The sequence below is a fragment of the Trachemys scripta genome, chromosome 9, assembly GCF_013100865.1.
Source record: "Trachemys scripta elegans isolate TJP31775 chromosome 9, CAS_Tse_1.0, whole genome shotgun sequence".
NCBI lineage: Eukaryota > Metazoa > Chordata > Testudines > Emydidae > Trachemys > Trachemys scripta.
The window spans coordinates 103,876,064-103,900,687 of NC_048306.1; the positions used below are offsets into that span (position 1 = coordinate 103,876,064).

A 24,624-nucleotide genomic window follows, 5' to 3' on the forward strand; every position below is an offset into this window, starting at 1 on the left:
CTGGACCCTGGTTTCCCAAGTCCCTGATCCTGACCTCTGCATCATACTTCTTTTCACGCCCTCCCTTCAAACTAGTCATCTCATCCTCTCCCTATCTTCCCCCATGCTTATGACTGCCTATCCAGGGAAGAGGGCCGAGAAGGGAGAGCCTGACTGTGCTGGGCAAGCAGAGAGAAGACAAGGTGATGCAGAGGCAGTGAAGGAACCAACACGCAGCCATTGCATTTTGTGGCTGAGATAAACGTTGCCAAGCAATCAGGAGCAGTGGAGGAGGAGGGCTGTACTGTGAAATATGGGGAAGCTGAGTAATTATTTAAAAAAAAAAAAAAGAAAGAAAATTGAGTGCCCAAAACTTCATTAATGCAGAGTTATGGTTGGCCAAGTAGTGCCTCACGTCCTTCCAGAACATGGTGAGTTGGATAACTTAATTCTGTATGTCCTGGTTTTCAGAACTTTAAAGTACCCACCTCTTCTACAGTGCTGCCTCCTAGAGCTGGCAATAGCTTTTAGGAATAGTTCAGTAAAGGTGGTGCAAAGATGAACAGACTACTAAGGGAAGTGGTGGATTCTCAGTCTGTTGAAGTTTTCAAGTCAAATTTCAATGTCTTTCTGAAAGATGCTTTAGCCTAATAAAAGGTATTCGGCTCAAGACACCAGTTACTAGATGCCCCAAAAGCTGCAATGAAGAAAGGAGACTGGTTAAAAACAACAACATGACTTAGAGGGAATGCGAAGGCAGTTATAAATTTAAATATCTCTATATAGATAGAGATAAAGCAAATAGCAGCAATGTTCAATAAATATTTCTGTTCAGTATTTTGGGGAAAAAAGATGATATTGTCATGTCTGATGATGATGATGAAACACTTTACCTTCCAGTAGTAACTCAGGAGGATGTTAAAAAGCAGCTTCTAAAGTTAGACATTTTTAAATCAGACCGTCCGGATAACTTGTATCCAAAAGTCTTTCTTTAGGTGATGGTCCCTATATGGATTCCAGGCATGGAGTGCCCATGTGTGCCACGCGCTGCAGCCAGAACAATTCTGTAGCAGTTGTGTATTGTCCTCGTATCTGCAGCCGAGGTTATATGAAGCTGTGCAGGTTGATGCACCTCCAGTTCCCTATTACTGTCGCATGGCCAGAGTTGGAACGTCTGTTCCTCCACGTTCTTAGCCTAGCTAAGAGAGTTGGTTGTCTGTTCTTCCTTCTTGTATATAGTTGTAGATAGTCATTTTTATTGTTCTTGTAGTGTTTTAGTTAGTTAGGTTTGCTTTCAGACTTCTTCCACCGTTAGGGAGACCACCTCTCCTGGGGATTATGCCCCAGCAAATCGTCTTCAAAAACTGTGCTTCATGCCTGCTCTCCTTCTAATATATGGAGATTATACCTATCTCATAGAACTGGAAGGGACCTTGAAGATCATTGAGTCCAGTCCCCTGCCTTCACTAGCAGGACCAAGTACTGTCCCTGACAGGTGTTCCCCCCGAAATGGCCCTAAATGGCCCTCTCAAGTATTGAACTCACAACCCTGGGTTTAGCAGGCCAATACTCAAACCACTGAGCTATCCCTCCCGCCTCTATGAGCAGTGAGTACCAACAGTGCCTATACTGCCTCAGCGAAGCCCACATCATTGCCTGCTGACAAAGGAGCCTTCTGGACTGTAAAATGTTGATTTTCAATAACTCTTGGAACACTGATGACTGTACGAAAGCTAGTGTTGTGGCAATATTTTAAAGGAGTGAACAGAACGACCCAGGCAATCATAGGCCTTTCAGTCTGACTTGGATCTTGGACAGAATAATGGAACAACTAATATAGGAATCAATTAATACAGAATCACAAGGGTACGATAACTAATACCAATCAGTTTTATGAAAAATAAATTCTGTCAAACTAACTGAATATTTTTAATGAGATTACAAGTTGATAAAGGTAATAGTGCTGATGTAATATAATTCTGTGACACATTTGACTTGGTACTGTGATGTCTTTTTTGGGGTACCCTGAATTGTAAGCCCCTGTGTTCCTTCTCTGCCTCAGCAAGTGAGTGTTTTGCTGCTACTAAGCCATGTGTCGGCTCTCTCACACACCAGCCTGTCTGGCTTGCCAGCCAACTCTTCGGACTCTGTCAGTCCAAACCCTGTCTTGCAGGTAACAGTCAGTGAACCCCCATTCCTGCACCAGGGACATCTCTCTGGAGTATTCAGTCCCTTTCACTGGACGTTCACAGAAATTAAGTTGTCTTCCTCCAGTTTGGCTAGCAGAGGACTCAGCCTCCATTTTAATGCACAGCCCTGAGATGGTTTTGTAATACAGCAAGAATACGTTGATTAACAAAGAATAGAGGTTTAGGTGATACTGAGCAAGAATAAGAGGGACTGGTATAGTTACAAGGAAAACAAAACATGCTTTCCAGTGACTAAAAGTTAATTTCAGGAAGTTACAATCTTGTATAAGCATGTTTCTCACTTCCATTAAGTCTGCGCATCCCAGTGTGCAGAAAGAATAGCAAATATGGCAGGTGACCAGCTTGGCTTAACAGTGAAATCTTCGGTGAGCTTAAACACAAAAAGGAAGCTTACAAGAAGTGGAAACTTGGTCAGATGACTAGGGAGGAGAATGCACTTTTATATAGAAATCTATGATTAAATCGAGTCTTCCTGACTAGTGATTTAAATCAAATCCACCCTGGTTGTTAGTAATGGGTAAGTGAGCTTTTCCATGCTCCGGGTGATGCAGTTTCTCAGTTTTTGTATCTCCTTTTTACCTGAAGGTTTTTGTACGTCTACTAGGCTGCTGATGATCTCTGTGCTAGTTTCAGTGGGGAAAATGATGCTTTTTGTTTGCAGGTTTGCCAGTTTTCTTGAATGGATCCACAAGGGGTAATGCAATTTTGTGTTTTGATATTTTCATGGGTTGCGCATAGGAATGCCACTTCCAACTTCAGCTTGTCCTTTAAATATATATCTCCTTGGAATATGACGTTTTATGTGATTAGAATCTGTCCTGTTCTCTGTCATGTTGAGAATATTTTCTTGCTGTCCTACAAGCAAATCTATGGCTTGCACTGCCCTGCCTTGGACTACATTGCAGGTTGCTTCACAGTTGAGCTGGAGCCAAATTGGTCACTGATTTTAATAGAATATTTGCAAATATGGCGGTTGAATGACTGACAGCTGCCTTCTCCAGTGCATGTACATTGAGAGACTTCGGATTTACCATAGTCCACTGAAGATAGTTTCTGTTTCTTGTGTCACAGCATGAGCTGCTGGGTTTTTGTTCTTCCTGGGGTAGCTGTGGCATTGGGACATGAAGTAGATTGGTTTCCCATCCTCCTTGCACCATTGCCCATAGTCTGGACATTTTTCTCTCTGGCTTTTGTGCCACTTTCCAGTACACATTCTAGACTATGATACCTGCATTCTCTATTGGTCTGTCTCTGTCTTGTCTTTTAAGTTATTTTGGCTTCAGTATGTGTACTTTTTCTGTATTGGTGGCTGTTATTGTTTTGATCCTTTCCTTGGTTAGTTTATCAGCCCTTCTTATTTGGACCCATTTCTCCAAGGTTTGATCTCTCTTTATCAGCAATTGCTCCTTTATGTTGGAATCATGTCCCACAAACAGCCCTGTCTCTGGAGACATCAGAGTCTCTGATCACAGTTACATGTGGAAGCCCGGGTTCTCAGCTCAGTAACATAAGTAACTGTTTCCTCTTCTGCTTATTGATTTCAGGTGTAAAAAATAAACAAAACAAAACTGTTCTTTCTCTACAGTCTCATTCAGCTGGGAACACAGTACATCTCTACCTCGATAGAACGCTGTCCTCGGGAGCCAAAAAATCTTACTGCGTTATAGGTGAAACCGCGTTATATCGTACTTGCTTTGATCCACCGGAGTGCGCAGCTCCGCTCCCTCGGAGCACTGCTTTACCGCATTATATCCGAATTCGTGTTATATCTGGCCGTGTTATATCAGGGTAGAGGTGTATTCATCCAACACCCTGCTCAGCTGTGCCAGTGTTTCAAGCGCTATCCCTGGCAACAGTCAAAATGTGTTAAAGTATGGTAATGCAAAATTAAGACCAGTAGTAACACAGTACAATAAACATCTAATTATAATTAGTTCATAATAGTGTTTCTATATCTAGAGTGAAAGAAACTGGATTTTAAACTCATTTTTTCCCCTTGTGTTGTCACTGCAGGGTGGAATTTGGGTTATTTGGCACATTTACTGTGGACTTACATATCTTAATATGTTTGGATTTAATGGAACCTTAACTCTGAATGTCATGAGTTTGTAGTGCTTGGATAATTATAACATCCCTATCATGTTTTTACCCTAAATTCCTAATAAACTCCGGTGGTGGGAAAAGACTCCAGTGGCTTTTTCCCCACCACAGGGAAAGGCTCCAGCAATAGGAGCTGTCAGAACCTTTCCCTGCCACAGGGAAAAACTCCAGTAATGGGGAGCTGCTGGACCCTTTACCTGCTGCAGTGAAAGACTCTGGCAAAGGGAGGCAGTGGGGAAAGGTTCCAGCAACTTCCCCTCTGCTGAGCCTTTTCTTGCTGCCTCTCCCTGCCTGAGCCTTTCACTGACCTGATTAGCTACACACTGCAGTGTGGACACAGCCTACTTTTCACTGTGGTGTGTAGCTACACTTATATTACACACTGCCACAAGAGTAGATATAGCCAATAAATAAAGCTAGAATCCAGGCTGTAGGACTTCCCTGAAATAATTTCTGTTTGAACTAGAGCATATGTTCAATATGCTTTGATCCAGATTCTGTTAGAAAGTCTATGGCCTGTGTGAGCGGTGAGTTGGGCACACAGTTTAGACTCCTGACGACCAAAATGCTTTTGTCTAAACTTGGGCTTATTACAGCGGTATTTGGATGAAATGTAATGGTCTGTGCTATACAGGAGGTCAGACTAGATGATCTAATGGTCTCTTCTGGCCTTAAACCTTTGAAATTATATCAGGAGACTCCTGTGAAAATCCTAGCCTTTAAGTTTATTAACATTTAATGCAAAATGTAAGAGGTAAAAACAAAAGCATTTTCAGATGGAACAGAAACAATTTCAATATAATGTATAGATTTTTCTACTAAGAACAAATAATTATCAGTACTGCTGTCTGTCACATTTTAAATGAAGAATTTATACATGCAGTACTGTGGTCACCATTTTATTTTAAATTGCCAAGTTACCACAGTTACTTTGCCTTTTAAGTATAGGGAAAACTGGTACTGTGCTGAGGCAGTATGGGTTTTTTATATGATAGTTTTGCATAGGTGTTATGGAAGGGTTTAGTTTTAGCTAACATTTTTCAAGCTGTGATTTTTAGGATGTTAAGAATATAGGAAATGCACTGAAGATAGTAATTACTATTTTGTATTAATGTATCCTGAAAGCCAATCTAATGTGCCATGAGTCTTTATAATATTAGAGAAGAAAACAGTCTTTCAGTAGCAATGGAAATTGACTTTGCATTCAAGTCATCCACTTAATGTTAAAACAACAATTAAATCTAGATTCATAGATGATTGGGCCCGAAGGGACCATTATGATCACTTAGTCTGACTTCCTTTATTACACAGGCCACAGAATGTCCCCAAAATAAGTCCTAGAACATATCGTTTAGAAAAGCATCCAATCTTGATTTAAAAATTGTCTCGATGGAGAATCCACCATGACACTTGATAAATTATTCCAATGATTAATTATTCTCACCATTTAAAATGTAGACCTTATTTCCAGTCTGAATTTGTGTAGCTTCAACTTCCAACCATTGGCTCATGTTATACCTTTCTCTACTAAACTGAAGAGCCTGTTGTTATTAAATATTATTTCCCCATGTAGGTACTTATAGACTATCATCATGTCATCTCTTAACATTCTCTTTGTTAAGCGAAATAGATGGATCTCCTTGTGCTTACCACTATAAGGCATGTTTTCTAATAATTTAAGGGTTCTTGTGGCTCTTCTCTGAACCCACTCCAATTTATCAACATCTTTCTTGAATTGTGAAAACCACAATTGTGATCCAGCGACGACCTCAGCCAGCTCTTTTAAACTTGTTAAGATTTGGGTGCAAGTTATCTGGACCAGCTAATTTAAAAATGTCTGTCTTTAGTAGCTTCTGTTTTTCTTCTTCCAGAGATACTAATGGAATGGAAAAAATGTTATCACCACATGATGAGACTGCATCATCTGATTTTTTCCCAAATGAAGAACAGAAATATTTAATGACTATCTCTACCTTTTCTGCATTATTATTGATAATTCTCCCATTTTCATCAAGTAATGGATGAATACCATTGTCAGGATTCTTTTTGTTCCTAATATATTTAAAAAAAACCTCCTTATTGTCCTTAACTTTGCTAGGCATAGCTTTCTCCTGGTGTCCCTTGGCTTCTCTTATTAATTTTATATAATTCCTAACTTTTGATTTATAGTCATTACTATCAGCTAAAATCTAAACAATCTAAAATATTTAAAAGCAATTGTCTCTTGGAAGAGCTTTCCAAGGAAGAAAAGGAAATCCATGATACCCAGAAAATGGAAGCAAAGAAGGAAGCTAATGATAAATTATTAATAGAATGCAATGATCGTGATACACATGAAGTAGATTGTGCAGATAAAATGGTATGTGGAATTTAATAATCCACTGATAAATATTAAACTTAATTGAACACATCAGTAATTAGCAAAGACATGAAAGTAATGGCTAACCATGAGAATATCCATATCTGAGCAATTGGGTTAGTTGTGTGAAGAACACTGATGGAGAAGGAAGCCTAGTGAGATGGACATTACAGTAGTATTATATTCTAATAAAAGTACTTAATGGATTTTAGCCAAGGAGTGAAATGTCAAATGTTTATAATATTCAACGAGTAAAACTGACAAGTTACCAACTGAGTTAATGTGAGCACTCAATTTTTAAATTAAAATTTAAAAGAAGCTCTTGGTAGGTTCTGGAGATATACTTTAAATAGTTGATCTATAGACATGGCCAATAAGATAAACCAATAGGAATCTCTAAGAACATAACCAAAATATTAGTCATACGTGTTTAATTAAAAAATTATACTTATCTGTAGTGTTATACAGACATAGTCTTGATATTTGCAGACATCAGAAAAGTAGGAAAAAGAAAATTTAAACCTCATTATTGTCTGTCAGAATGGTATTTATCTATGTAGCTGAATTATGAGCAATACCAGAACAGAGTTCTGCAGCATTCACCAGAGACATGAGTATAGGAAAAAGTCCCTTTACAAATGTCATGAAAACAATGGCTACAAAAGAAAGATATCTAACACTGTACAGCAAGACTCTGAAACCACCAAAATAGAAAACAAGTAATACAGTAGATGAGAATACTGTTTTAAATACCATAAAATCTAGCAAAGTTAAGGCTAAAGATAGGCTTTGTGATCTTGAGGTGATCAAATCCTTCAAAACTTCGTGATACGCTTTCTGTAGAATGGGTGTCTTTGAACCCAGATTTGAGAAACAGAGCAAGACTAAAGAAGTTGCAAAATCTCTGTAATGAATCAGCTTTGAAGCAATTGAAAGTAAAGTAGTAAAATTACAGTTAGAACTGAATATAGTTTCTTTGAAAATGGCATTAACTGTGACTAGCCTATTTAAAAATATTGTAGAGGAAAACATCTTGTATTGCAACAAGGAATTGGCATTAACAAGTAGTTGCTCATTAAACTGACCATTATAGAAGCAGACTCAAACAACATGGTTCATGGAACAAGTAATAAGATCTCAGTCCTACACTACTTAGCTGTCAATGTCATACAAATCTTTCAATGTCTTTTAATGAATCCTGACTCTCCTGGAAAGTTTTGACGTTGTCTCAACTTCAACCAGCTAAATGTTAAACAGTGCTTCGTTTGGGCAAAAGGATCATCTTCAAACACAACTCCTCCTCTTTGGCTTATTTCTTCATCTCAAACCTTCCACGTCCTCACCCATGCCTTCATATAATTGAATTTACTCAAGGATTGGCATTAGCAAGAAAAAAAGAGTACAACAGCCTACAGGATTAATTCTTGAATTTATCAGAATCAGTGCTTCAGTGACTTTAAGCCCTTGTAGTCAGATGAAGTGGGAATGAACTGTTTAAACACAGAGAAAAATTAAAATGTGATCAGAGAATTGGACTGCAAATGAGGCCAGAAGTTGTGGACAGTATTGCTTTGAGATCAGAAGATCCAAGCAGTTCTTAGTAAAGGGAGTGCCCCCAGTGTCCAACTTATAAAATTAAATGAATCAAATAAGGCGTGAAAAAGAATTACAAAACGCTCATAGAAGTGAGATAAAATCATCTATTTCCAGTAAGGGAAACACAAGATAAATATGACAAAGACCACTATTCAGATTTCAGTAGGTGACTGACAGGCACCTAGAGGGCAGTAGATAAGGTAGAGCTAACTGTGCCAAATGGTACTCAAAAGTAGTTAGTAGTAGTAAACAACTGGCAATGAGTATGGAGGTGTCAGCAGAGTATATGTACAAGGTATCAGGCTAATCATAGAGATAAATACCAATTTGGGGATAGCTGAAACTATATGGGGAGGTCAGGTAAGGTTCCTGACTGCCATAAACATTCAGTTGAAGGCACCACCAGTTAGTAGCTAAAAACCACAGCGGCCAAAGCAGAAGCACACTGCGTAAGGGTTCTTGATGATGATTAGAAGGTACAGCAACCCATAAAACCCCATGATGGTGATGAGAAGAAAAAATAGAGGAAATACCCTAGTACCAGAAATAAAACTGTGGTGTTATGCGCAAGGAGCTATTCCTAGACCTATGACTCCAGGAGGCTTTTACTTTGGGTTGGAAAATTAAGACAGTAAAATTAATGTGTATAGAAAGTTGGGCCACTATGGGTATTCTTGTGGAAATCCAAGCCTAACTTGAATGAGCCATTATTGCTGACAGTGGGTTAAAGCTATGCTATTTTGCCAGACACTGGTTTAGCAACACAGCTGCTTTGAAGACATTGCTTGGAGCATCCCTCCCACCACAACAGGAGCAAAAAGCTACTGCCAAATTCCACTGAACTGTTCATGGGTCTTCACATTCCAAGAAAGGCACAGGATTTCAACTCCAACACAGTCAGTAGCAGGCATCTCACCTTGGGGTGAGGAAGCTTTCCTCTTAACTGCAACTCCTTTCTAAAGACAGAAACATGCCACACCAAATCCTGGAACAAAACTTTGAAAGAATATTTGAGTTTTAAGTTTAACTTACAAAACATTCTGTTTTATTTTCCTCTTTTTATTGAAGGTTTGTTTACAAGCTATAATAAATGACAAATATTACTGTGAATGTTGAGTAAAAGTTTAAGTATTTTTATTAGTTTCCAGTGATAATATGCAGAATTGCCATTTCCCTGCTGCCACTTAGCAGGAATAGGTACAGTGGCAAGAATGATGGTCTCAGCATCTCTTTAGATTAAACATAAAATAAATAATTTAATCTCTAGCATCTCTAGAGATTTTTTCATTTTGTTCAAAGTCATTAAAGAAGATTATTGCTCCAAAGTATGTAGAACTCGTATCTTTAACATGCATACAGCTACACGAGGGGGTTTAAAAACTTAAATCTAAATCAGCCTGGCTGAAACTCAGATTTCAAGTGAGTGTATGGTACGCAATGTAGTGGTTGGAGCAGGGGGTATGCTGGGAAGCATACAAGCTTACAGGGGATTTTGAATCAATCTGCAGAGATGGGAGTAAGCCATTAGAGTACTCAGCAAATGTTCTGTGCTATGTGGAGTGTAAAATTCTACAGAACTTTTTTCTTTTTCCTTCATTTAGGTTAATGGCACGGATGCAGATTATGAATATGAAGAAATTACACTTGAAAGGGTAATACTCTAAATGCTATTCCATACATTGTATTTGGAAGGAAATTCATACTATTTGTATATTGAAAGATTGGCCTCTTGATTTCCTGCGGTTAAACAGTAATACTGTTTATTTTTAGATCTATTAATTTAACCTAAATATGAAATATTATGAATAGTGAGTATGAAAGGCACAAAAATTTTATTGCTTTTGCACACACTTTATATTGTTAATTTAATACTTGTTAAATACTGTTTTGATAATTGCGCTGGAACTTCTATAGCCATTCCAAAATTGCTGTCTTGTGAGTTTTGATAATTATATAAGTACACTATAGACAAGTGCTTAAGTCGTGTCAGGGCTTGCAAGGACTGAGCTCCAGCAACTCTAAGCTTGAAGTTCATCGCCTCGGTAACCCTGGGCTTGCTTCATCAGTTATGAAAGTAGAAAGATTGCTTGAGCCCTGGTACCTGTTTAATTACAAATTAAGCCCTGGTATAGATGGTAGAAATGCTGAAGTCTGTCTACCAACTGCTCTTGTATTTTAGCTTGGGTGAGATAAAAATTCTTAGATGTTGCAGTTAAACCAAACGTTTTGATATCTGTATATATTAGGTTCTTTGTTGTCATGACTTGATTTCCTTATCTACCTATCTAATAAACATTTTAACAGAATAACAGAGAATTCATTAACAGTATAGTATATTGTACTTTACATTGTAGACTGAAAATCTAAATATTAAATGATATTTGACGCTGTATTGTTGCAGTGCTCTGGCAATATATTTAATTTAAATAAATTAGTTTTATTTTGTTTTTGAGATTTTCTGCCATTTGAGTACTGTGAAAAATGCAAGTAGTTAAAAAAAAATCTCAAAATCTTAAGCATGAAAATGGCACTGCAGTTATCATACACATTGCTCTAATGGCCCCTTATGTTGCAGTTAAAAAAAGCATTTTGACATCTGTATGCATTCCAGGTTCTATTAGACTCGAGCAGTGTATATGGCAACTGTAGAGATATTTTTGTGCTCAAGATTTCTGGCGATTTTTGTTAAGTTTGAGCATTCCACATTTAACAATAAAACTCATTTGTCATTGTTGTAATTTCCATTGTCCTTCCATGAGCTTGCATTCCACTTAGAGCCATAGCATTGTCAAACAAGCCCTGCAGCTTATTTGTAAATGACAAATAAAATAAACAGACGCTAAATCTAGCAGAGTAGTAGTACTCAGTAAATAGCACAGAGTGGGAGACCCACATTTTGTTAAGGCACCTAGCCTCTTTTATAATCAGTCAGCAGAAATGGAGGGGTTCAACAGAGATCCTTCTCATTCAAGAAGTAATGTTGACAAACTCTAGAATGTGAATTTCAGATCAGATCTTAATGAGGAAATGAGAATTTTTATTTCTGTTATGATGTCTTGATGTGGCGAGTGGTGATTTAAAGCAAGGGAAATAGAGGAAATTCACAGCTTCTTCTGTGGTGCAAACTGTTTACTCTCCTTTTGTCCCCTGGGAGGATTTGTGGGGGTAGGGAGCAAGAAACATCTTTGGGTAAAATAGTGTATAAAAGAATCCAAAATTAATAGAAAGATTTTGTACTTTCTCCTTTACCTTAAAAATAAATCTGAAATGAACTGAAAATATTAATACATTAGTGACTGGAAATACCAACATGTTATAGAGACACAAATGATGTAGCCACAGTAACTAATTATTTTGAGAGGTCATGGTGGTGGTTAATGTGCAGTGCAAATGGGAAGCGATCAGCTCACTGCTCTAGGATGAGCTGCACTCTCTCCATTTGAGAATTTTTAAAATCTCTTTGAGCTGCATAATTGCAATATTTGTTCTAATTTGACTGAGTTCACAAGTGAAACAGAAGTGGTCTTGGTCTAGTCCACTCGTTTATCCACTTTATAAAACTATCAGCCATATGGCCATGATTACTCTACTTGGCAGAAGACAGATACTGAAACAGCTTCTGTGTTAGTGCAAGACTGAGATACTTTGATAGAGCAAGGTGGGGAAGCATCTGTAGAAAGTCTCTAACAGCGTAGCTTTATAGCACAGTAATTTTGTAGTGTGAACCACAGAAGGTTTAGGACAGTAATATAGGCAAGTCAGCAGTGAGCTGCTATTTTAAATCAAATAGAGTATATTTAAATCAGGGTTTAAAACATATACTTTAACATTCATAATGTTTTATGTTTTTCACATTCTTTCCCCCCTCCCACCCCCGCCTTTGAAACAATAAAAGGAAGAGAGAAGGATATTTGCTGAAAACAATCAGCACAGTAGCATTTCAACAAAATATCAGATGTTTCACGGAATCAGACATTCCAGTTCCTGCAGTGTGTGTATGTTTGGAGCAGTTTTTCAACAGATGGATTCTTTTGTCTCAAAAGAGGAAACCACAGTAGCTATTATTGATTAGTTGTTATTGTTAACATGAACATTGACACAATCTCATTGGTTCCTGTAGTGATAAACAAATTTGAGTTTACACCATAGTAGAAACTGTTTCTCTGTTATTTTTGAAAGACATGTCAGCCTTTCACCATTTTTTCCAAAATAATAAAAATAAATGTTATCTTGTAGTACATAATATATTCTCAGCATTCCACTAGGAGTGGAATTACATCTGTTTGATAAAACATAAGATGTTTTCTCTCCTGATTTGCTTTTACCCTACTTATTTTTAAAAGAAAATTATGCAAATAAGTGATATTTATTTTTCAGGGAAATTCAGGGCTTGGCTTTAGCATTGCAGGTGGTACGGACAACCCACACATTGGGGATGACTCAAGTATTTTCATTACAAAAATCATAGCAGGGGGTGCAGCTGCTCAGGATGGAAGATTACGGTATGTCAACTGTGTTATTGAATGCAGTGCCTTTTATTAGAAGGGAAAGGACAAAACATTTTCATGTGGTTTTCTTTTTTTCTTTTACTGGTATAATTTAAAAGAAGCAATACTCTATAATTTATGCAGAGTTTATTTTGTAAGTAACGTAAATAATTTTTTACTTTAATGAAAGGGTTTATTTGTTTTGTATTTAATCCAACATCTCTAATTTAGTGAATTCAGTTTTCTGTTATATGGTGTAAATATATTGTACCAATTTCTTGGTCTTCCTTAATTCATTAGGACTGTTGACAACAGGTAAGTATTTAGTTTAAGAGCATAATAATTACTACTACTAATAATAATAATTATATAATAATATAATAATTTGGAGATAATATAATAATTTGGGGGGGAGGGATAGCTCAGTGGTTTGAGCATTGGCCTGCTAAACCCAGGGTTGTGAGTTCAATCCTTGAGGGGGCCACTTCGGGACCTGGGGCAAAATCAGTACTTGGTCCTGCTAGTGAAGGCAGGGGGCTGGACTTGGTGACCTTTAAGGTCCCTTCCAGTTCTAGGAGCTAGGATATCTCCATTAATTATTATTATTATTAGCACCTCTCCCTGCTCTCCAAGTGAGCCAGTATCTAGGGAAGCCCTGCACCTCTGGATGGAGAGCTGAGAACCTGCAGGGTGGGAGAATATACAGAGAACTCACTGCTGAGACTGGGATGAGGAGGTGAGAATGGGTATGCTTGATGCATATCACAATCTCTCCAGCACTGGGGAGAGGGGACGGGAACACCCACTGACATAAAAGGAGCATTTAACATATCTCAGAGCTGTTGTTTCTGGTTGTATTCATCTGCAGGAGGTGTTCCCATTCAGTTGAGACCATCTCATTGAGAATAATGGGTCTCTCCATGTCTCTCTGAGTCTCCTATGCAGCAGCTGGATGTGGAGTGCTAGAGTTAAGGTTGGGAAGCCCTTTGCAGATCTCAGATCATAATTAAACTTCTACAAGCTGCTCCACCATTCGGCACAGCTACACCTAATACAGTGAATGCACCTTGAGTGCATTCAGATCATTTCCAGTGACTATTGCCAGCTCTAGGTGGTCAGAGTTAAGGCGGCATTGGCATGTACCTTAATTCTGTATTTCCTGATTTGCAGAGGTTTGAATTTTGCTAAACTTGATCTTCTGGAACGGCATGAGATAACTCTGGGCAACCTTAATTGCATTAATGAAGATTTTTGTCAGTGAATAATACTTACACAGTATTACAAATAAATCTGTTAGTCTTTAAGGTGCCACCAGACTCCTTGTTGTTTTTGTAGATACAGACTAACACGGCTACCCCCTGATACTTTACACAGTGTAGTTCTGCAGATAAAACTAATTTAGTTCCATTTTTGATTTCACCATTTGGACTTCTTTACTTCATTTTCTAGTGATATGTTTCTTGTAGAAGTTAACTGAAATCATAATGTTTATCATTATAAACTAATTACAAATTATCATTACGCATTACTCAATACCCACATGTGTCTGACAAAGTGGGTATTCATCCACAAAACCTTATGCTCCAATACGTCTGTTAGTCTACAAGGTGCCACAGGACTCTTTGTCGCTTTTTACAGATCCAGACTAAACACGGCTACCCCTCTGATCAATATCCATTAGTTCTTCTTCGAGTGCTTGCTCATATCCATTCCATTAGGTGTGTGCGCGCCGCGTGCACGATCGTCGGAAGATTTTACCCTAGCAACACCGGCGGGTCGGCTGTGGAGCCCCCTAGAGTGGCGCCTTCATGGCGCTGAATATATACCCCAGCCGACCCGGCGCCCCCTCAGTTCCTTCTTACCGCCCCTGACGGTCGTTGGAACTGTGGAGCGCGGCATAGCTGATCTCCACTCTCCCTAGCGTACTTAGTCATTCAGAGTTATAGTTATAGTTGTAGTTATAGTGTTTATAGTTCAATAGTTTAAACTTGTTATAGTTGTTATTATAGTTTAAGGGGTTAAGGGGGTCGTCTCCCCCTTTCTTCCCCGGCCGCGGGCCCGGGCTCATGCCCAACGCTCCCGGCTTCAAGCAGTGCGCCTCCTGCGCTAAGCCTATGCCAACGAGCGACCCGCACGACTCCTGTTTGAAGTGCCTGGGAGAGTCCCACCAAACAGACAAATGCAAGATCTGTAAGGCCTTCAAACCAAGAACCAAAAAGGAGCGGGACTTTCGGCTCAGGCAACTCCTAATGGAGGCGGCACTTAGCCCGGACACTCCTTCCACGGGCCAGACTCCGACGCCTAGCACTTCGGTGCGCAGTGCCCCGGCGGCACCGGCTATGACGACCACGCGAGTGGCGTCAGACAAGCCTCCCCGGCACCGGACCTCGTCGGCACCGCAAACACAGCAAGTGCCGCGGCGCCGGTCATTATCCCCAGGGCATAAAAAAGCCCATAAGACGGGGATGTCCGTGCCGAAGGCGCCGGCTCCCCCAGTGCCGGGGGTAGAGCCGCGTCCGCCGGTGGAGCAACGGAAACAGGCGCCTCCAGCACCGTCGACTCCGGCGCCGAGGCCGTCGAGTCCGGTACAAATAGCGTCTCCACCGAGGCCGGCGGTGATACAGTGTCTCCCGTCGACTCCGGAGACCTTCGAGGCGGCGAGAGACTTGATAGCTCTCACGGAGCCGGCACCGCCTCAACCACCGGCACCGACTGCACCGCTGACTCGCCCGGTACAGTCAAGAGGGAAACCTGCCTTGATGCGCCCTCCATCACAAGGGCTGGAACCTCGGCGCCGATCCAGGTCCCGAAGCAGGTCCCCACGCCGCTCGCAGTCCCGGCACCGAATATCGCCTCGGCGCCGGTCGTACTCGCGGTCAAGATCTTCTTCGCGGCACCGCTCTACGTCTCGGCACCGATATGATCGTCGGCACCGGTCAACGTCGAGACGTAGTTCTCGGCACCGCCACGCTCGACGCCGAGGGGCCGATCCCGGCACCGGGCATACTCTAGGTCCTCGTCGAGGTCCAGATCCGACTCCCGGCACCGACGAGGTCATCGGCACCGGTCGCGGTCCCGGCACCGATCGCCGGCACCGCACAGAGATAGATCATCTCCGGACCGGCACCGTGCGGCACCGCAGACCACGGGGATCGTTTCATCTTGTGCGGCACCGCCATGGCCGTCAAGATCGGCATCTCGCTCATCGGAGGACCTGTCGAGATCGGCATACCCCCCTCAGGGACAGGCCGAGGAACGAGACTTGGGCCATTGGCAGGAGAGGGCAGAGGACCACCCTCATGGACCATCTCACTGGTCGTTTTGGACCCCGTGGGCGTACCACCAGGAGCAAGGGGCTTCACTACCATCGACCTCTCGCTCGGGTCACTCGGCCAGAAGGGCCCCAGAATCCACCATCTCTCGGCCTCCGCCTGGAGGCGTAGAGGCTTCTGTGTCCACACCACCCGACACCGTGGACCCAAGTACAGGTGACGCTCCGACCCAAGACCAGGGGGACCGGGCCCCCCCCTTGGATCCACTACCGCCGGAGGCGTCCTCCTCCTCCTCTCCGGATGAGGCAGTGGCGGGCACTTCATGCACGGGTCCCCCTCCGATAGATCTTCGGGCTCACCAGGATCTCCTCCGCAGGATGGCCCGTAACATGGACCTGCAGACGGAGGAGATAGTGGAGGTGCACGACCCGATCGTGAATATCCTTGGATCGGATGCCCCATCGAGGGTGGCGTTACCCTTGATCCGCACGATCCAAACGAACGCGAATACGATATGGCAGACTCCTGCCTCCATTCCACCCACAGCGAGAGGGGTGGAAAGGAAATACTTTGTCCCATCTAAGGACTATGGGTACTTGTACACACACCCCCAACCGTGTTCACTAGTGGTGGAATCAGTGAATGCACGAGAGCGCCACGGCCAGCAGGCTGCAGCGCCAAAATCAAAAGAGGCTAAGCGGCTTGATCTGTTCGGCCGTAAGGTTTACTCAGCCGGAGGGCTACAACTTAGAGCGGCGAATCAACAGGCGCTACTGAGCCGCTACAATTTCAACTCCTGGAACTCTATGGGGAAGTTTAAGGAGTTGATTCCCCAAGAGTCCAGGGAAGAGTTTGGAGCCATGGTCGAGGAGGGTAAGAAGGTGGCTCGGACCTCCTTACAGGCCTCCCTGGATATAGCGGACTCGGCCGCAAGGACCCTGGCCACAGGTATCGCTATGCGCAGGACCTCCTGGCTCCAAGTCTCGGGTTTGCCCCCTGAATTACAGCAGACCCTACAGGATTTGCCCTTTGAAGGACAGGGGCTGTTCTCGGAGAAGACGGACTCTCGATTGCAGAGCCTCAAAGACTCCAGGACAATCATGCGCTCCTTGGGGATGCATGTTGCGGGTCCCCAGCGCAGACCATTTAGGCCCCAGCCTCAACGTTTTTACCCCCCTCCACCTCGCCAGAGACAGGACCCTGCCAGAAGGCGAGGGCGAGGTGGTAGGAGAAGATGGGCTGGCCCTCAACCCGGTCAGAACCAAGGGCCACCAAGACCACCTTCAGGTCCTAGACAGAACTTTTGAAGGTGCGGTCGAGGACGGCGCCCCAGTCATCCCCCAGGATCCAGCTCCCTCCTTTCGGGATCGCCTCTCCCACTTCCACCGTGCTTGGTCCCTTATAACTTCGGACCGTTGGGTCCTCCGCACGGTGGAGAGGGGATACGCTATCCAGTTTTCTTCAATCCCCCCCTCCTCCCCCCCTTCCCCGTCCCTCTTCAGGGACCCTTCTCACGAGCAACTTCTTATACAGGAAGTTTCTACGCTCCTGGCCATGGGGGCCATAGAGGAGGTTCCGATAGAGTTAAGGGGCAGGGGATTTTATTCCCGTTACTTCCTGATCCCCAAGTCCAAAGGAGGTCTACGGCCCATCTTGGACTTGCGCGGACTCAACAAATTCGTAGTAAAGTTGAAGTTCCGCATGGTCTCTTTGGGGGCCATTATCCCTTCCCTCGATCCTGGAGACTGGTTCGCCGCCCTCGACATGAAAGACGCATACTTTCACGTTGCAATTTACCCGCCTCACAGACGCTTCCTGCGATTCGTGGTAAACACGGTGCACTACCAATTTGCTGTCCTTCCCTTCGGCCTATCCTCGGCCCCAAGAGTGTTCACGAAATGTATGGCTGTCGTGGCAGCGTACCTTCGTCGGCAAGGGGTACAGGTGTTCCCGTACCTAGACGACTGGCTGGTGCGCGGTCGCACCAAGGAGCAAGTTCAAGCTCACGTCCACAGAATAGTGCACACATTCAACGAGTTGGGCATCCTACTCAACAAGGACAAATCCACTCTAGAACCTACCCAGAGAATAGAATTCATCGGCGCAGTTCTAGACTCCAGACGTGCACAAGCCATCCTGCCAGACAACCGCTTTGGCACCATCACGAACCTCATTCAAGGGCTCAAGGCCTTCCCAACTACCACGGTGAGGTCGTGCCTTACCCTGCTGGGTCACATGGCTTCCTGCACGTACGTAACCAGGCATGCCAGACTTCGGCTTCGCCCGCTTCAAACCTGGGTGTCATCAATATACCGTCCACATCGGGACAGCCTGAACTTGGTGGTCACGGTCCCGAACTCGATCCTGGCCTCCCTCACCTGGTGGCTAGATCACAATGTGGTCTGCGAGGGGATGCCATTTCACGCCCCACAACCCTCTCTGCACCTGGTCACAGACGCGTCATCTCTGGGTTGGGGCGCCCATCTCAACGAACACCATACCCAGGGCCTGTGGACTGCATCCCAGTTAGCCCTGCACATCAATGTTCGGGAACTGATGGCGGTACGCCTGGCGTGCCAGGCATTCCTCAATCTCCTACGTGGCCGCTGTGTGTTGGTTCTCATCGACAACACCACGGCCATGTTTTACATCAACAAGCAAGGAGGAGCACGTTCGTCAATTCTATGCCAAGAGGCCATTCGCCTGTGGGACTTCTGCATCGCCCACTCGATCCATCTCACGGCATCGTTCCTCCCTGGAGTCCAGAACACTCTAGCGGACCGACTCAGCAGGTCCTTCCAAACGCACGAGTGGTCTATCCGTCCGGACATCATACATTCCGTCTTCCAGAAGTGGGGGTTTCCCCAGATAGACCTGTTTGCATCCCGAGACAACAGGAAGTGCCACATGTTCTGCTCCCTACAAGGTCGAGCTCCGGGCTCCCTCTCGGATGCGTTTCTCCTTCCCTGGAAAGACCACCTGTTTTATGCCTTCCCTCCGTTTCCTCTGGTCCACAAGGTACTGCTCAAATTGCGCAGAGACCAGGCACAGATAATTCTGGTCGCTCCAGCGTGGCCGAGACAACATTGGTACACCACACTGTTGGAACTCTCGGTTCAGACACCGATCCCGCTTCCATTATGTCCGGATCTCATATCTCAGGACCACGGTCGGCTGCGTCACCCCGACCTGCAATCACTCCACCTCACGGCGTGGCTGCTCCATGGTTCACCCAGGCAGAGCGGCAATGCTCACACTCTGTCCAACAGATCCTGCTGAGCAGTAGGAAACCCTCAACACGGACCACGTACCTGGCCAAGTGGAAACGGTTCTCCTGTTGGTGCGAACAACGAGCCACGTCCCCGTTGCAGGCACCCATTCCTCTCATATTGGAATATCTCCTCTCCCTAAAACAACAAGGGTTGGCGATATCTTCAATTAGAGTTCACCTGGCCGCTATATCGGCCTTTCACCCAGGGGAACTCGCGTCCTCGGTATTCTCTAACCCGATGGTTGTTAGATTCCTCAAGGGCTTAGACCGGACGTACCCGCAACAGCGTCATCCCGTCCCGACGTGGGATCTCAATCTGGTTCTCTCCAAACTCACAGGTCCTCCATTCGAACCACTAGCCACCTGCTCACTTTTGTACCTATCCTGGAAGACAGCCTTCCTCGTAGCCATCACCTCAGCAAGGCGAGTTTCTGAACTCAGGGCGCTTACATCCGAGCCCCCTTATACAGTTTTCCATAAGGATAAAGTGCAGCTTCGCCCACATCCTGCCTTTCTCCCTAAGGTGGTTTCTCCATTTCATATCAACCAGGACATATTTCTCCCGGTCTTTTATCCCAAACCACATGCCACTCGCCAGGATCAACGTTTGCATTCCCTGGATGTACGAAGGGCCCTGGCCTTCTATATTGACCGCACAAAGCACTTTAGAAAGACGACGCAACTCTTCGTTGCAGTGGCCGACCGAATGAAAGGCTCACCGGTCTCCTCACAACGCCTATCCTCCTGGATTACGTCTTGCATCCGGACTTGCTATGACCGGGCAGGTGTCTCAGCACCGCACCTCACCGCTCACTCCACGAGGGCCCAAGCCTCCTCGACTGCTTTCCTGGCACATGTTCCGATACAGGACATTTGTAGAGCGGCGGTTTGGTCATCAGTCCATACGTTTACAGCCCACTATGCACTAGTGCAGCAGTCCAGGGACGATGCTGCATTTGGGTCAGCGGTTTTGCACACAGCAATGTCTCACTCCGACCCCACCACCTAAGTTGGGCTTGGGAGTCACCTAATGGAATGGATATGAGCAAGCACTCGAAGAAGAAAAGACGGTTACTCACCGTTGTAACTGTTGTTCTTCGAGATGTGTTGCTCATATCCATTCCAAACCCGCCCCCCGTCCCCACTGTCGGAGTAGCCGGCAAGAAGGAACTGAGGGGGCGCCGGGTCGGCTGGGGTATATATTCAGCGCCATGAAGGCGCCACTCTAGGGGGCTCCACAGCCGACCCGCCGGTGTTGCTAGGGTAAAATCTTCCGACGATCGTGCACGCGGCGCGCACACACCTAATGGAATGGATATGAGCAACACATCTCGAAGAACAACAGTTACAACGGTGAGTAACCGTCTTTTATCAGTGGTTTGCTATCAGATTGTCAGATCATATCTAGTGAGGTCTCATAGGTGTCTGTCCTGGGTCCAGTACTATTCCATTAATGACTTGGATGATGGAGCATAGAGTATGCTTATAAAATTTGGGAAAGATACCAAGCTGGGAGGGGTTGCAAGCTTTTGAAGGACAGAATTAGAATTCAAAGTGACCTTGATAAATTTGATGATTGATCTGAAATGGAGAAGATGAAATTCCATACAGAACTGTACAAAGTACTCCACTTAGGAAGGAAAAATGGAGATGAATGAATGCAAATGGAGAACCCGGTGTTAGTGCTGCAGACAAGGATCTGGGGGTTATAGAATCATAGAAATGTAGGGCTGGACGGGACTTCAAAAAGTCAAGTGCAGCACCTTGCCTATGGCAGGACCAAGTAAATTAGACTATCTGACATGTTTGTCCAACTTGTTCTTCAAAACCTCCAGTGACAGGAATTCCATAACCCCCATAGTAACATATTCCAGTGCTTAACCATCTTTACAGTTAGAAAGTTTTTCCTGATATCTGACCTAACCCTTCCTTGTTGCAGGTTAACCCTGTTACTACTTGTCCTACCTTCCGTGGACATGGGAAAAAATTGATCACTGACATCTTTATACCCGCCCTTTGCGGATTTGAAGACAGTTGACAAATCCCCCATCAGTCTTCTTTATTGAGGAGATGCCAGAGTCCCATCATGACCAATTTAAGGCCATTATATAGAAGGAAGAGGTAGTGGCAAGGACACTGCTGCAATCTGCCCTTGATGCAGCAGACAAAGCAGCTAGGTCCGTCTCCACAGTAATGCAACAAGCGTCATGGCTCTCTGTTGGGTTTTCCAAAAGAGGTGCAGTCAACTGTTGAGGACCTCCCCTTTGAGGGCACAAAGCTCTTCGCAGAGAAGACTGATGCCTCCCTTCACACCCTGAAGGATTCCATGGCTACTCTCTGGTCACTGGGTATCTACAATATCAGCCCAAAGGCTGTCTAAGTGGGTCTCAAATTGCATTAAACGGTGTTACCAAGCTCACAACATGAGGGGTAATTGTTCCACTCTGTTCAGCACTGGTGAGGCTTCAGGCTCAGGTACTCTGTCCAGTTTTGGGTGCCATACTTTAAGAAAGAGGTGGACAAATTGGAGAAAGCCCAGAGGACAGCAACAAAAATGATAAGATTTAGAAAACATGAGTTCTGAGGAAAGGTTAGAAAAAAGTTGGCATGTTTAGTCTTGAGAAAGGAAGACTGAGGGGGCACTTGATAACTGTCTTCAAATATGTTAAAGACTATCATAATGAGGATGGTGATCAATTGTTTTCCATATCCACTGAAGGTAGGATAAGAAGTAATGGGCTTAATCTGCAGCGTGGGAGGTTTAGGTTAGATATTAGAAAAACTTTCTAACTGTAAAGATAATTAAGCACTGGAATATGAAGAACAGGATGGACAAACACCTATTAGGTATAGTCTAGGTTTACTTGGTCCTACCTCAGTATGGATGCGGGATTGGACTAAGTGATTCTATAATTATTCCAGTAGCTCAGCCTTCTTTTCTAGAATTCAGTTTTAACTATTCTGTTTCCTTGCAAACTAGTTTTAACATCTTCTTGCCCCAGATACTCATTTGATCATGCAATAAAGGCTTAGATTTAAGATGCTTCATTATATCTAGTCAAAATGTTGGCACATTGTTAGGTAGTATTCACTGATTTATGCAGAATTGTGCTGAGAGCATTTTGAAATGAATGGTTTTTCTAAAAGACTTTATGGAATTGTTAATTCTGAACAGTTTCAAGAATTTGCCAGCATTACTGTGTAAAACAAAAATCTGTCTTAAGATAAACTGGTGTTCCTTCTAATATATATTTACAGAGCTAGTTCTGAAATTGATTATGCATATTATTATTTATTTGTATTATCATGACACGTAGTTGCCCAGGTCAAGGACCAGAACCCCATTGTCAGAAGAAAATCTAATTATTAGACAAGAGACCACAGATGTATACAGCCAAACTAATGGGAGTGTACAAGTAAACAGTGAGCCGGTACTAGTCAGCATGGTATGCTGTGGTCTGAGCACACTAGCATCCTAACTATTGTCACACTTTTTGTAGGCTTTATGACAAAGTAGAGTTTTAAGGAGAAATTTGAAGGAGGATGTTGAGTTAGTTTTGTGGAAGTTTACAGGGAACTCCTTCAAAGTCTGAGGGGTCGCATGGGGAAAAAGTATGAAGGTGCTTGTTTGAAAATTTAACAAATGGTTGATGTAGGCTGTCATCATGGGCTCAGTGGAGGCAGGAATCAATCTTATGGTACTGAATGTGAGATGATAGGTACAATGGTGATAGGTCATGAAGGGCCTTGAATCTGAAGACTCGTAGCTTATATTTGATATGATAGAGGAAAGCAAGCAAAGATGCAACGAGAGGGGTTTCATGTTCAAAATGATGATCTAGGAAAAGGATCTTCACAGCTGCATCAGAACATAAGAATGGCCGTACCGGGTCAGACCAAAGGTCCATCTAGCCCAGTATCCTGTCTACCGACAGTGGCCAATGCCAGGTGCTCCAGAGGGAGTGGACCAACAGGCAATGATCAAGTGATCTCTCTCCTGCCATCCATCTCCATGCTCTGACAAACAGAGGCTAGGGGCACCATTCCTTTCCCGTCCTGTCTAATAGCCGTTAATGGACTTAACCACCGTGAATTTATCCAGTTCTCTTTTAAATGCTGTTATAGTCCTAGCCTTCACAACCTCCTCAGGTAAGGAGTTCCACAAGTTGACTGTGCGCTGCGTGAAGAAGAACTTCCTTGTATTTGTTTTAAACCTGCTGTCTATTAATTTCATTTGGTGACCCCATGTTCTTGTATTATGGGAATAAGTAAATAACTTTTCCTTATTCGCTTTCTCCACATCACTCATGATTTTATATACCTCTATCATATCCGTTCTAAATGGATATTAGAGTGGCAAGATTGCATTTGCCAATGCCAAAGAAAAGGATGAGGCAGTAATTCAGATGCAAGAGGATAAGAACCTGGATTAAAGTTTTATCTGTGTGAATGGATAGGAAATGCTGTATCTTAAGAGATCTTATGCAAAAAGACTCTGAAAGATTTAGGCATATCCTGGATGTGAGAACCTACAGGGATAACTCAGCTGAAGATGACACCCAGGTTATGGGCCTGAATGACAGGCAGGATGGTGGTGATGTCCACAATGAATGAGACAATAGGTGTCAAATTAAAGAGGGAGCTTAAGAAGAGAAGGAGAGAGATGGCCATGAGGTTAAGAGTGGTGGCTCCGAAGGGGCCAAGGCGGTGGTGGGATTGGTGAGAGAGAGAAGGCCATGGTTGGGGTAGATGTCGTCAGAGGTGAGGAATAGGCAGAGGAGGGTGTGGATGTGGGTTCTGGATTTGTGCTGTTGGGAGGAAGGTGGAGATTGGGATGTGGAGGGGAAGAAGTATGGTGGGAGCTATAGAGGGGTAAGGATGGGGAAATGGAGCCGGTGGAGAGAAGGAAAGATGAAGAGCATGGATTCTGTGATGCAGAAAGAGGGATGTGGTTAGAGTTGTGGGTGAGTGGCATGTGGACACAGGCATGTAGGTGTACATATACGTGCATATAGAAAGATGTTTGAACAATGCTGTGAAGGTAGGCTTGCAGAAATCTCCCCTGAAGTAGTTGGAGTGTATTGCCTCTATGCAGCTGAGGGGCAAGGCAGATGCAGCTGGTCTGTGCCACTAAAGGGATCTGGGATGGGGGCAGGGGGCACCCCAGGACAGCAGCAGGTTGTTGCTTTAGAATCTTAATACACGTCATTCAGGGCCCCATGTTAGCCTGTTGACTGCTCTCTGATGCACAGCTTACATCTCCCAGAACTTGCTGGCAGTCAGACCAGGCATATCAGGTATGTCTAGACATTGTTTATTTTAGTAGAATGTCAGTACAGCAGCAGCAGCA

At 43.7% G+C, this 24,624-nt stretch overlaps 1 protein-coding gene across 1 annotated transcript in view; it reads left to right on the forward strand.

The window, feature by feature from the left end:
- Positions 1-24,624, forward strand: part of DLG1 (discs large MAGUK scaffold protein 1) — a gene marked incomplete at its 5' end in the record, with an annotated part of 351,805 nt that overhangs the window by 170,115 nt on the left and 157,066 nt on the right. Inside the window, 2 exon segments of the mRNA XM_034780811.1 lie at positions 9,846-9,896; positions 12,622-12,746. Coding sequence (XP_034636702.1) covers positions 9,846-9,896; positions 12,622-12,746 — 176 coding nt within the window.